This window comes from Cervus canadensis, chromosome 33 (genome assembly GCF_019320065.1).
Source record: "Cervus canadensis isolate Bull #8, Minnesota chromosome 33, ASM1932006v1, whole genome shotgun sequence".
Classification (NCBI taxonomy): Eukaryota; Metazoa; Chordata; class Mammalia; order Artiodactyla; family Cervidae; genus Cervus; species Cervus canadensis.
Window position 1 is genome coordinate 11512318 of NC_057418.1, and position 15250 is coordinate 11527567.

The 15250-nt window shown below is 40.0% G+C and overlaps 1 protein-coding gene and 1 non-coding gene across 2 annotated transcripts; both read right to left on the reverse strand.

The window, feature by feature from the left end:
• Positions 1–10254: 10254 nt before the first annotated feature.
• Positions 10255–13635, reverse strand: LOC122433949 (erlin-1-like). Its single transcript, XM_043457055.1, has one exon. The coding sequence runs from the start codon at positions 13336–13338 to the stop codon at positions 12292–12294; it is 1047 nt and encodes a 348-aa protein (XP_043312990.1). The 5' UTR covers positions 13339–13635; the 3' UTR covers positions 10255–12291.
• Positions 13636–14297: 662 nt separating this feature from the next.
• On the reverse strand, positions 14298–14404 carry LOC122434232. The gene has a single exon (XR_006267306.1). It is a non-coding gene; the product is annotated as a U6 spliceosomal RNA (small nuclear RNA).
• Positions 14405–15250: the final 846 nt, after the last annotated feature.

The window sequence follows — 15250 nt, forward strand, 5'->3', positions numbered from 1 at the left end:
TAATATTAAAGCCCCATCCAACTGTAAAGATAAAAAAGGAAGTGTTCCTTTCTGGACATGTCTGCAGCTAACTCAAGGGATCTGCCAGCCATAAAGGCAAGCAGAATTTCTTTCCCCTCAAGCACGTGGCTTGGCAATTCCCTTCTACATTTGCTTGTTTGTCAAAACCCTAAATTTCTTAGGGGGCATGATCTGTGCTTGTGAAACAATATATATATTGTTCCCCAAGTCAAAAAAATAACTGAATTGCAGAGAAGAAACATTCAGCCTTCTCCACTTCTGAATTTCTTCAAAAATCTCTTCAGGGTTTGCTAAAACAGAATATTTTGGGGAAAACCCTGGGCGCCCAGTGTTAGAACTGGGCGCTGTCACTGTCCTAGTCTGGGTTCAGTCCGTGATGGGGGAACTAAGATCCCACAGGCTTCATGCCATGGCCACAAAAATAGGGAAAAAAATTTGTGCAGTATAAATATCCAAATGTGACAAGGCAGGTCATAGTGGAGCTCTAGAGAAGGTCTCTGCAGAGTTTTACAACCCAAAAGGCAATTTCACGTCTTTCTACTTCTAGGACCAAAAGGTTCTTCTCTTAAACAGCAGGCTCAGGATAAGGGTTCTTCACTTTCAGCCTCTATCATACTCTTCCAGCCAGACAGCTCCACCAGTTACCATCTCTGTGTGTCCTGGACTCCTAGACTCTAAGCCATACCCTGCAGAGCTGTAGTCAAGGAGTAGCACATTCCTCCCCAAGTTCCTGCAGGTCAGGTGTGACTGGTTAATTCTAATTCTCTTTTCCAGTTCCCCTGACTTCTATACCCAGCCATAGATGAGACCATTTGAGATTAGAGAGGTGAAGTCCTTTTTCTTTGGTTCTTAAGTTTCAGTTCAGTTTTAGTGAAAGTCGCTCAGTTGTGCCCGACTCTTTGAGACCCCATGGACTATACAGTTCAGGGAATTCTCCTGGCCAGAATGCTGGAGTGGGTTGCCATTCACTTTTCCAGGGGTTCTTCCCAACCCGGGGATCGAACCCAGGTCTCCTGCATTGCAGGCAGATTCTTTACCATCTGAGCCACTAGGGACACCCTACTTCTTAAATCCACTTCTAAATCCCAAGAGAAAATTACTTCTCTTCCAACCACTAAATTATTGACTTGGCAAGTCTCTCAGAGCTTGTAACAACATGCAATCCTTTGTCTAAAAGTATACCTACTTCCAAAAAAGATTTGAAATAGTTCATTTGTTCCCCTAGTAGATGGACAAAGTTTAAATATAAGCCAGAGCACTGAATAGAAACATAAAGTTAGATGTTTCCAGACACCTGGAGTAATGTAAGTATAATCTTTCACTCAAACATTCATGTATTTTTATTGAATAACAACTATGTGCCAGGCATCAAAGTAGGCGCTGGCATTCAGCAGTGAGCAAAACAGGCATGGTTACTTCCTTCTTGGCTCTTAAACAACTTGCACTTGGAAGAGATGGCTGAGCTGGAGCATGATAAGCACAGCAATAGTGTCAAAAGCTCAGAGAGTGGGCGTGAGAGCCTGTGGAAGGTGAGGAGAAATAGGAGAGGCAGCAAAGAGGGAGGGAGAGAGAGACATACAGAGAGACAGGGAGAAGCGTGAGAAAGAGAAAGCTAGGACTGAGGTGCGAAGTTACTCTAATGAGAACCAGTAAACGAAATGGAAGTACAGTGACAAAGTACAATTATAATAGCAGAAAGACAAAGGAAAGGGGGGTTCACAGAATCCAACAAAAGAGTGTGTTTGAAGGAAAAAGTAGTCAATGATATCAAATGATATCAAATAAAGAGATGAAATAAAATGGAGGGTTTGCGTAAAGAATTTAAAGAAGAGACTTGGCAGGAGGGGCAGGGTGGAAACCAGCCCTGAAACCAACCACTTAGCAGAGGCGTCCTTGGGAGAAGCAGAACACGAGGAACCTGGAACCCGTGCTCTTCTCTATGGTCACCTGGTTCTCTTCTACTCACGTTCAGGTCAACGCTTAGATGGCGCTGCTTGCAGGAAGGATCCCAACCCTCAGCCTTGTTAGGTGTCCCTCCCATATGCTTTTTTTTTTTTTAATATTTTATTATTTATTCATTTGGCTGTGCTAAGTCTCAGCTGTGGTACAATAGGATCTTGGATCTTCATTGCGGCATGCAGGATCTAGTTCCCTGACCAGGAATCAAACCCAGCACCCCCTCATTGGGACCGTGGAGTCTTAGCCACTGGACCAGCAGGAAAGTCCCCCTTCTATATGCTTCTATAAGCCCTGTCTACTTTCTCTCATGTCAATGACCATATTTCTTCGACTGTCAACAGAAACAGCTCTGATAAGCCAAAAGACAGTTTCTTGAAAGGATATTTAGTAGTTCACAGAATTTTCATGGAAAGGCTGCAGAATGAAGCTTAGGAAAATGGGAAAAAATCTAAAGGACACCCAGCAATGTTGGATGGTGTCAAGGACAAGTCTCCAGGGATGGGGCAGGTTAGCCAGCCACCCCCTACCTGGTTCCATCACCACTATCACCACCTGCTGCTGGGTGCCTCTGCCATCATATCACTGCAGGAATGAATTGCAAACTATCCCGTCACCTCACTTTATTAAGTTGTGGGAGAGGGGGAACTTACATATAAAAGAAGGAATATAGCATGTATAGTTCAAAGAATAATAGAGTGAACTACTTGTGTAGCTATTGCTGAGTCATGATTTTGAAGCCTCTTGAGCACTCTTCTGATAATTTAACCGTCATTTCCTAGAGTTGGAGAAGTCTTGATTTCTGGGAAGGCATGTCACCTGCTTATTTCTTCTTCCTCAACAGTGGTTTAGCTCCTCTTGACCTTTGCTTTTTGAAATGAATTTTATTTTACTTTATTATTTTTTATCTATAATTTTTTATAGTCACCCAGTCGTGTCCAACTCTTTGTAACCCTCACAAATTCCCTTTAGCTTCTTATTTAAACTTTTTCTTTTTTAAACTTTCACCCATTTCTCCCACCCCGCCCCCATCCTCTGCCCCTGGCCACCACCATCTGTTCCCTGTATTTATGAGCTTGGTGTTTTTTTGCTTTGGGGGGTTTTTTTAGATTGCACATACAAATGAATGAGATCATATTTCATTTGTCTTTTTCTGTATGACTTATTTTACTTACTATAATGCCCTTGAGGTCTGTCCATAATGTCACAGATGGCAATCACACAAGATTTGTTCTTTTTTTAATGACTGAATAAAATTCTATTGTGTATATACACCACATCTTCTTTATCCATTCACCCATTGGTGGATACTTAGGATGTTTCCATATTTTGCCTATTTTAAATAATGGTGCAATAAACATGGGGTTCATATATCTTTTTGAGTTAGTGTTTTCGTTTTCTTCAGATAACTACCAACAAGTGGAATCGCTAGATTGTATGGTAGTTCTATTTTAAAATTTTTGTGGAACTTCTGTGCTGTTCCCCACAGTGGCTGCACCAATTTACATTCCCACCAACAATGCCCAAGTATACCCTTTTTTCTACATCCTCATCAGTACTTGTTAGTTCTTATCTTTTTAATAACAGTCATTCTAACAGGTGTAAGGTTATATCTCTTTGTGGTTTTGATTTGCATTTTCCTGATGATCAGTGATGTTGAGCGTCTTTTCATGTATCTATTGGCCATCTGTATGTCTTCTTTGGAAAAACGTTTATTCAGGTCCTCTGCCAGTTTTCTAAATGAATTTTTTTTTTTTTTGGCAGTTGAGTAGTATGAACTTTTCTACATTTTCAATATAAACCCCTTAACAGATACATAATTTGCAAATATTTCCTTCCATTCAGTAGGCTGCCCTTTCATTCTGTTGATAGTTTCCTTTTCTGGGAAGAAGCCTTTTAGTTTGGTATAGTCCCAGTTGTTTATTTTTGCTTTTGAAAATGCTTTTGCTTTTGGTGTCAGATTCAAAAAATCAGTGTCAAGATCTACATTAAGGAGTGTATGGCCTATATTTTCTTCTAGGGGCTTTATGGCTTCAGGTCTCATGTTCAAATCTTTCATTCATTTCTAGTTAATTTTTGGGTATGATATAAGATAGTGGTCCAGTTTCATTCTTTTATATGTCATTGTTCAGTTTTTTTCAACAGCATGTACTGAAGAGACAATTCTTTCCCCATTGTGTATTCTTCACCATATTACATTCTATATTCAAAGTTATAGTAATTAAAACAGTATGGTATTGGCATAAAACTAGACACATAGATCAGTGAAATACAGTAAAGAGCCCAGAAATAAGCCTACCCATATGTGTCAATTAACTTGTGACAAAAGGGCCAAATGAATTTTAAATTCATTCTTTTCTGCTCCAAGAAAATACCTGTTGGGAATTTCATTAGAATTACTTATTATCCAACATTTTATCTTCTTTATAGGAAATGAGGTATGTCTCTTCATTTTCTTGGATCCCCTTAAAATTCTTCAATAAAGACTTTGAGTATTCTGAACAAAGGCTTGCACACATTTTCTGATATTTATTCCTAGCTGCTTTATATTAATTTATGCTACTAATTTTGGTTTTTTTTTTTTTTTTTTTTGCTGGAAAGTAGAAATCCAAATTGTCTTTTTATATTAATACTACATCTAGAAACCTTGCTAAACCCTTATTAATTCTGAACATTTATCTGTAGGTTCTTCTAAAGTTTCCTCGTATGTAACTGTATCATCTATACATAATGACTATTTCATTTATTCCTTTTCTAATTCTTGCACTTTTTTCATTGTGCTGCCTGAGATCTTTAGTCAGTGTACAGTTGAACAGAAGTTGTAAGTGGAGCATTCTTGTCTCCAGACTATGTCCCTTCCTTCTTCCTGGTGCTTGCTTCAGAATCAGAATCTCAAATGGACACATTGATGAGGAATAATAAATGCTTCATAATATGAGGTAGGTTTCTTTCTCTAACCTTCTGAGGAATTTTCAATACATCATGATGCTGAAGAATAGCAATATAGACTCTCCCCTGCACTGTTGGTGGAAGCAAACATCCATATTCCTTGAACATGTTCTGGCAATAAGTTGGCAGGCCCTTTAACTGTGTATGCTTTTTGACTCAGCACGTCCACCTTTAGGATTTTACTTTAGGAAGGTATGTGCGTAAGTAGGGAAGTAGTGTAGTAACTAAGTGTTCATTGAAGTCTTCTTTATAATAGTAAAAACTGGAACCAACAATATAGATGAGTCAAATAACAGAAATGATAAAAGTGAAAGTGAAGTTGCTCAGTCGTGTCCGATTCTTTCTGACCCCATGGACTGTAGCCTACTAGAGTCCTCTATCCATGGAATTTTCCAGGCAAGAATACTGGAGTGGGTTGCCATTTCCTTCTCCAGGGATCTTCCCAACCCAGGGATCGAACCCAGGTCTCCCACATTGCAGGCAGACACTTTACCATCTGAACCAACAAATGATAGGCAGCCATTAAAAAGGAAGACGTGCCTGTGACAGAACATTGAGTAAAAAGAAAAAGAATGTTTAAGGACGTGTATAATGTTACCTCTTTTGCATAAAACTACATCAATATTTGGAATTCCCAGGGGTCTCAGTGGTAAAGAATCCACCTGCCAATGCAGAAAACACAGGTTTGATCCCTGAGTTGGGAAGATCCCCTGGGGCAGGGCATGGCAACCCACTCCAGTATTCTTGCCTGGAGAATCCCATGGACAGAGGAAACTGGCAGGCTACAGTCCACAGGGTCACAAAAATCAGACACAACTGAAGTGACTTATAACACATGCACACACATCAATATTTGCACCTACATATACACATCACGACCCAGATAATCACAATGGTGTGATCACTCACCTAGAGCCAGACATCCTGGAATGTGAAGTCAAGTGGGCCTTAGACAGCATCACTATGAACAAAGTTAGTGGAGGTGATGGAATTCCCATTGCACTATTTCAAATCCTGAAAGATGATGCTGTGAAAGTGCACGCCAGCAAATTTGGAAAACTCAGCAGTGGCCACAGGACTGGAAAAGGTCAGTTTTCATATCAATCCCAAAGAAAGGCAATGCAAAAGAATGCTCAAACTGCCGCATAATTGCACTCATCTCACACGCTAGTAAAGTAATGCTCATAATTCACCAAGCCAGGCTTCAGCAATACATGAACCGAGAACTTCCAGATATTCAAGGTGGTTTTAGAAAAGGCAGAGGAACCAGAGATCAAATTGCCAACATCCACTGGATCATCGAAAAGGCAAGAGAGTTCCAGAAAAACATCTATTTCTGCTTTATTGACTATGCCAAAGTCTTTGACTGTGTGGATCACAATAAACTGTGGAACATTCTGAAAGAGATGGGAATGCCAGACCACCTGACATGCCTCTTGAGAAACCTGTATGCAGGTCGGGAAGCAACAGTTAGAACTGGACATGGAACAACAGACTGGTTCCAAATAGGAAAAGGAGTACGTCAAGGCTGTATATATTGTCACCCTGCTTATTTAACTTATATGCAGAGTACATCATGAGAAATGCTGGGCTGGAAGAAGCACAAGCTGGAATCAAGATTACTGGGAGAAATATCAATAACCTCAGATTGAGGATGACACCATCCTTATGGCAGAAAGTGAAGAGGAACTAAAAAGCCTCTTGATGAAAGTGAAAAAAGAGAGTGAAAAAGTTGTCTTACAGCTCAACATTCAGAAAACTAAGATCATGGCATCTGGTCCCATCACTTCATGGGAAATAGACAGGGAAACAGTGGAAACAGTGGCTGACTTTATTTTTCTGGGCTCCAAAATCACTGCAGATGGTGATTGCAGCCATGAAATTAAAAGACACTTACTCCTTGGAAGGAAAGTTATGACCAACCTAGATAGCATATTAAAAGCAGAGACATTACTTTGCCAACAAAGATCCATCTGGTCAAGGCTATGGTTTTTCCAGCGGTCACATATGGATGTGAGAGTTGGACTGAGAAGAAAACTGAGCGCTGAAAAATTGATGCTTTTGAACTATGGTGTTGGAGAAGACTCTTGAGAGTCCCTTGGACTGCAAGGAGACCCAACCGGTCCATCCTAGAGGAGATCAGTCCTGGGTGTTCATTGGAAGGACTGATGCTGAAGCTGAAACTCCAGTACTTTGGCCACCAGAAGAGTTGACTCATTGCAAAGAGTTGACTCATTGGAAAAGACCCTGATGCTGGGAGGGATTTGGGGCAGGAGGAGAACGGGACGACAGAGGATGAGATGGCTGGATGGCATCACCGATTCGATGGACATGAGTTTAAGTGGACTCCGGGAGTTTGTGATGGACAGGGAGGCCTGGCGTGCTGCGATTCATGGGGTCGCAAAGAGTCGGACACAACTGAGCGACTGAACTGACTGACTGATACACATCTAAACACACAGATTTATCACAACTATGAAAATAGTGTTCATTAAAATTTTATTAATGAGCTGGTTTCAAGCTTTTGGGGTTTATTTACTTTATTGTTTATAATTTTATGTGTAATTTTGCATAGTCATTCACTCAGTTGTGTCCAACTCTTTTCGACCCCATGGGCTGTAGACTGCCAGGGTCCCCTGTCCATGGAATTTTTCAGGCAAGACTATTAGAACAGGTTGCCATTTCCTCCTCCAAAGGATCTTCCCAACCCAGGAATTGAACCTGCATATCCTGCATTAGCAGGCGGATTCTTTACCATGGCGCCACGTGGTAAGCCTTCTACTCAATAGTGGATTGTGAAATCAATTACCGTTTCATCAGATTATATTCTTTTCAGAAATGAAGTCATGTGTAACTTTCAATATCAGAATGCCATGTGTATATATATTTTAAGTGTTGCTGTCCACATTGCGGCAAATACTGAGCTGAGTGACAGCTGGCGGAGGAGATGTAATGACTATATGCGCTGACTCTGAGCCAACCGGCCATGCTCACTTCTGTTCATCGGTATCTGGTTTGATTTTCTGGATTTGACCATAATTCTATCAGGAAGCCAATGTTTTTTAGTTTGATGTGTGTCAGTGTAACTTACAGTTACAGTTAATCATGAAGCTTAGAATAATTTATCCATTATTGGTCAGGACAACAAGACTTTCCATCGAGTTTAGGTTATGTGTTTTCTGAATTAGGTGTAATTGTTAGGCATTTTTTGGCTTTGCAATAACTGTACATTTTAATCAAACTTGTACATGTATGTGTGTGCTCAGTCGTGTCTGATTCTTTGCAACCACATGGACTGTAGCCCATCAGGCTCCTCTGTCCATGGAATTTTCCAGGCAAGAATACTGGAGTGGGTTGTCATTTCCTTCTCCACAAACTCATATAAGTTATCTTCAAATAGTTTTTTATTAGAAGAAATGAGAATGACAATGTAAAAAGCACAGAAGCATATTCTGACTGAACTGCCAGATCTAGACCTATAAATAGTGACAACATTGGGAAAAACATTTCTTTTAATCAATAAATTTTAAAATTTGAGCTAGTCTAAAAAAACTCAAGCCTTTTAAATAAAGATTAAGTATAGTTTGTCAAATACTCAAAACCATTGAAAATTTATTATTTGCAATATTTTTGCAAATGAAAGCTAAAAATTGTACACACACACAAACTTATAAACACAACCTTGTTTGTAAGATCCTCAAATATTTTCAAAGAAAGAAAAAAAGACATAAATTCATCAGCTCTAGTTCAGGTCAGTTAATGAAAAAGTGTTAGTATCATATTTAGTTACACATGTGTGGCAGGAGAAAATTATTCACAAAGTTTCTGAAAAATCTATTCCTGGCATAAATAGGTTACGCCTCTTTAGAGAAATGGATAAATAATTTATGATGTATGTATTCATAAAGCAGCAAAGTATATAGCCTTTAAGAATAATGTGGAAGAAAAAAAAGAATAATTCGAGAGGAATATTGAATGACATGAAAAGCAGTTTCTACTGTATAGAAATAGAAGGCTGTAAAATGCTATGTACTTCTTTGCACTAAATGAGCCCAGTTTTATTATTTAAATATTTGATATAGATGCATGTATAAGTTTTAAAATACATACATACATATATAAATGGAAAATAAACAAACTACTAAGTCTTTTTCTCTGATGGTGTTATAGGTGAGTTTATTTTTTCCTTGAACATTTTTTTTTATGATTACAAATTATTTTTTAAGTGGTGAGAAAATGAAATAAAAGTAGAATAGATTCTTGATGATAAATCAGCTGAGAAATTAAAAATACACTTCTCCGTGATAACACATTCTCTTAAACACACTTGTGGTTCTAGGAGTCACTCAGTCGTGTCCAACTCTTTGTGACCCCAAGGACAGCAGCCTGCCAGGCTCCTCTGCCCATGGGATTCTCCGGGCAAGAATGTTGGAGTGGGTTACCATTTTCTTCTCCATGTGGTTCTATAGAACACACAGAATACTTATTAGGCAGATGTGAGCAGACACAGGTTCTGTGATTCTACTTAATGAGAGCACTAATATTTCTATTTTATTTAACAATAGCTATTGTTTTAGAAGCAACACATTTGTTTCGGTTTTTTAATCTAGCTATTCACATACCTATATGTCTACTGGGTGGATGCAAAGGACGTTTTCTAGTGTGAGCTGACATTTTTTATTTTTTATTTTTTTTTATCTGACATTTTTTAAAAAAGGGTCTTTTAACTATTCTACTCTTACTTCCTTCACAGACAACATTTTGAGTGGATTGTTTAGACATATGTTTCTACCTGCTCTTAATCCACTACAACCAGGCCTTCCCCATGATTCCTCTGGGGCAAGTCTCCTGACTAAATTCCCACATCCATTGAATCCTTGGTTGTGTTTATCTTGTTGCTCGGATACTTTTATTTCATTTTCCCACCACTTAAAAAATAATTTGTAATCATAAAAATAAAAGTGTTCAAGGAAAAAATACACTCACCTATAACCCCATCAGAGATAAACACTTTTAATAGTTTATGTTTATTTTCCATTTATATATGTATGTATGTATTTTAAAACTTATACATGCATCAGATATTTCAATAATAAAACTGGGCTCATTTAGTGCAAAGAAGTACATAGCATTTTACAACCTTCTATTTCTATACAGTAAAAACTGCTTTTCAAGTCACTCAGTATTCCTCTCTCGAATTGTTTTTTTTCTTCCATGTTATTCTTAAAGGCTATATACTTTTTGCTGCTTTATGAGTGCATACATCATAAATTATTTATCCATTTCTCTATTGTTTAGTTTTCAGGTTTTTTTTGTTTTTTTTTTTACTGATAGTAAAATAATTTTATTTAGTGTCTTTTTTTAAAAAGGTAGCATTTCACATATAAATTTAGACTTCAAGATTACCAAAAGGAACATCCCTGAATGGGGGACAGACTGAGAGCTCCAGTGAGCACAGGGAAGCACACTCCATGGAGAGTTTAAACAAAAGTCCTTTCTTGAAAACTTCACAGTGCTACTTCCCTGTTCCTCAACTCTGCCACCAGGGCTTGTGGCTTGTAAGAAAACCCACATCCACCACTTTGGGGCAACAGCTTTTAGCTCATAGGAATAGGAAACATCTCTAGGAATGAAAGCACAAAGGTCAATGATCCAGACTTCCCACAACAATCATTATTTATATGCAGCAACATATATGACAGTTTATTATATAGTTCCAAAGACCTTTTAAAGAGGGCTAGAGAATGCAAAATTCATTCATAAAGAGAATGTATATAATTAAATGAGCAAAAACAAAAATCCTTTTCATATTACGAATGCCTTTATAGGATAAGGCCTAGGGAAAAGACCCTGAATCTGGGATTCCTTTCCCATATTAAGTGTTTGGCACAACCCACAGGCTGTCATGAGACTGATAGTTAGCTTAAACGTTTCTGGAAGTGGTCCCATGAGTTTTCTGTCTGGCTTGAATGTAGCGTACATAAAAGGTGTCTTAAAACTGCATAAATTCTGGCCTAATTACAGGGCTCACTGATTCAGGAAACTTAAGGTAAAAAAGGTCCAGATGAAAATAGATCTCCCATAGCCACAGGCTAACTTTTACCAGCCTCCCATGGAAATTAAAATCCACTGGCTGCCTAGGAAGTCACTGGAATAACCCTGATCTCCTAGGTGAGGTAAAAGCTGGGGAACAAGTTCGATTTTAGCATCTCTGGGCCAGGGGGGACGGAGAAAAAGATGACCAAGGATGCTTTCTAGGTTACTCCTTGTTTCACCCTATGTGGACTCCTGAACAATTTCAGAAGGAGAATCTGTGGGCTAGTAACCATGGCAGCCCCAGGATTTGACCTTTCGGCAGAGGTACTGGGGCAAACGAAAGCACCCCAAATCCAGTTTTAAAAATAAAAACTTCCTGCAGTTATGATACAATACTGTGCAGTGAACAGCTAGAAGCTGGATACTGCTCCTATTTCTGGTTAAAGTCTTTGTTCCACTCTTGGTCAGAGCTGAGAGCTGACATATAAGGAGTTGTCTGTGGCTAAAAAACCAGGCAACTTGTCACACATGGCCTGAGGCAGTGACACAGACATCCATCACCTAATGGAGAATGCATGTCCCCCTGAGCTTTGGTTCAAAGCAAAGGTTTCATCTCACCCCAAACTTCAAACCAAGCTCTATCTCTGAGCTTACTAAAGCAATAAACTAATGATTAGGAATCTCTCTGAAGAATCTCTGATTGGGTGGCATGGTGCACGTCCCAGCAGCCCACCATCTTGACTACAGGAAATCAAACAGGTGAGAATCTTATCAAGTAAATGGTTGCTCAAGTGGAAGATCATTTCCTGAAGAACTTTTGTGGACTAGATGCTAATCACAGGGATGAATGCCAGGACTGGACCCCAAAGAGAGGGCCTGGGTCCCGAAGCAATCAGTCTTCATTACACTTACCACATTCTGGCCATCTTCTCTCTGGCCTCCAATCTCTTGAATGGCTGAACACACATTTCCACAGGGACCAATGTAAACATTATTCAATAGATCTCAGCTTAGAAAAACACAGCTTATTATATATCTAGTGTTTAACATTCCAGTGCAGGCAGTATCTTAGCATCAGACTTTCTCTCATTCATGAGTACCAGTTAAGAAAGGAACACATTCAGGATAGTTGATAAAACTGCGGCTGAAAAGACCATCTGGGTGCAGACAGCAAGTTCTATCCTGCAATCAGCTGATAAACCAGGACGACCACAGGAGAGGCAGAACAGAGCGTGAGTTCTCCGTAAATCTGAAGAGTTGTATAACCATTGTTCCCATTTAACCCCTTGGGCCACATCTTGATACTGGAGAACATTTCCATCTGTTGCATCAACCTGTATTCTCCTTGTTTTGGACAGGACTCTCTCCAGAGGGTTCAAGAGCCTCCTTAGAGGGGAGAGAACCTTTTCTTCCAGTCCTAACATCTGAATATTTCAAAGCACAAGAAGAGTCCACGAACATGCTAGGGATGCTGTTGCCAAAGTAGATCTTACTGTTAGAAGCAATGGCCTGGTACCTTTTGAGCTCCAGATATTCCGGGGTCAATTTGTGCTTGTTTGAGGTGGCATATTTGTGTGCGGCATAATACTCAGCATCTGCTTTCGCCTTCTCTCGGGCCAGGAATGCAGCATCTTCAATTTCAGAAATGCGCTTTTCGGTTTCTTTCTCCATCACCTTCTGCTGAAACCGAATTTTTGCCACTTGTGCAATCTTCTCTGCTTCTATAACAGCCTTTTTCCTCTCTGTCTCAGCTTCTTTCTCCACAACCTTTTGTCTCTGTGCAGCTATAAGAAGTTTCGTCTTCTCAGCCTCCATTAACTCAAAATTTCTTCTTATGGCTTCTGGGATTTTGGGTTTTGTAACACGCACAGCCTGTATGGTGAGGCCTGGGGCCATGACGTTTAAATCTTTCTGCAGAGCTTGCTTGAGGTTTTCGTCTATTTGATCAAACAATTCAATGTAAACTTCTTGAAGTGTATGGGCACTGCAAAACTGGTTCAGTTCATGGTGGATTTTATTGAAGATTAAGGTCTTGTCATAATCTGCAGTGTAGTTCCTCACGATATCCAACACTGCACAAGGGGCCAACATATTAACCACTTCTATTCGGTCAATATAGAGCATGACCCCACCACTTGTTCCACAAGGCACATTTTTAACTTCATCAGTTTGTAGTGTTGTCTGCACAGATCTGAAGGTAGTAATGAAAGGCAACATGATATGATAGCCCGGTCCACTGGGGCTAGTTAGTAAAGCTCCTCCCCTGTAGTACACGGCCAGGTGTCCTTCCTCGATCTTGTGGATGGAGGCGTAGAGGAGGACCACCACCAGACCCACCACTCCAGCCACCAGAACTCGGGCTTGAGTCATATTCATCCTAATTCCTCCTGCATGCGGATGGAACGCAGCCCCAGCCACTTGAGTGACAGGCCCACCACCTCTGGTTTCCACCTTCCCCCTCGCGACCTGGCGCCGTGCCGCAGGCCGAGCTGAGGAGTCCTATGCCCCCTTTTCCTCCTCGCCACCCTCCTCCGCCCGAGCTGGCCCGTGAGTCGACACGGCTCGGGCCTGACAACCCCTCCAGACGACCGCTCCTCCCCGCCCAGCGGAAGGCACTAACTGAGAGGGGAGCCAGCCGAAGACTCCGGACGGAGGCCGACCCCTCGGCCGGGCCTCACTCTAGTTTTCAGTTTTTAAAAGTAACTGAATGACACATAAAATCCTTTTTTAAAAAAACAAACAAAAAACCTTTATTCACTTCCCTAATCACTTGCTTAGGATGAATTCCTAAAAGTGGGATTTCTGGGCTGGAGCCATCTCTCTGCTCTATCCAGAACCCCTTCAGGAATGGGTACCAAGGCACCTTCCACCAGCACCCATAACATGAGAGGACCTCATTGGCCAGCTCCTTACTAACACCAGGCAACTGTATGTAAAATCTCTCAGCTAATTTTATTAAAACAAAAATTAACTTTCATTTAAAGGTCGGTGCTCGCTTGAATTGTAAGTCATTTGTATTTATTCCTCTGTGAACTGACTTCATATTATCACCTATTGTTTTAAAGTGTGCATCTGGTATTTTTTTTTTTAATACTTTGTAAAAGCTTTTATTGTTGTTGTTGTTTAGTCACTGCATCGAGTCTGACTCTTTTGCAACTCCATGGATTGTAGCCTGCCAGGTTCCTCTGTCCATGGGATTTCCCAGGCAAGAATACTAGAGTGGGTTGCCATTTCCTTTTGCAGGGGATCTTCCCCACCCAGGCATTGAACCCGCATCTCATGTGTCTCCTGCATTGGCAGGCAGATTCTTTTTTTTTTTTTTCTTTTTTGCTTTTAAAAATATGGAACGCTTCACGAATTTGCGTGTCATCCTTGCGCAGGGGCCATGCTAATCTTCTCTGTATCGTTCCAATTTTAGTATATGTGCTGCCGAAGCGAGCACTGGCAGGCAGATTCTTTACCACTGAGATCACCTGGGAAGCCCCAAAAGCTTTTATACAAAGATATTTTAAATCATTTTATCTCTGAAATATTATTTTCCTAGTGTATAATTGAGTTTGTTTTTAATTATAAAAATAGTGAATAATCTTTAAAAAAAGTAAAAAACATAACTACATAAAATTAAAAGATGTTACTATCTTTTCTCTTCAGTCTGCTCCTCAGAGTGTCATTTGCTTTTTATGCTTTGTGTGGACCTTTTAACATAAAGCTTCTACATACTGAAATAGTCAAATCTGTTTACCTTTCCCTTTTGCCAGTTTATTCCTTAGCTGCTCTATTAAAAATAATTTGAATGCATTAAGATAAGTATATTCACTTACATTTTCTTCTAAACCTTTTATGGATCAGTTCTTAAACTTAACTCCTTAACACATTTGTAATCTACTTTTCTATATGGTATAAAACTGTGATATATGCACATATGTGTGTGTATAGTATATATACGATTTCCAAATAGTTAAAAATATAGTCTTACATAATTATATTGACTACAATGTTTTTAAATTTTTTCTTAGCACTGGAAACCTTTCTTCAAATAATGGCATTATGAGGTGAGTGGATGAGTGGAGAGTCCCTAGGGGTCTAGGACTTCGCAAGTTTTGCCTCCTCACTACCAAATGGGCTTAAGGAGCAGTCTGAACACCTCCCTCCCACCTGTTGGACACCCTCCCATGACACTCTGTTTCCTCGCTGCCCTCCTGAACCACAGGTTTCTAATTACGCCTTTTCAGTCTCCTCTGTGGGCACATGCGCCTCTGTCCATCATCTGAGGGTAAGAGGTCCCCCA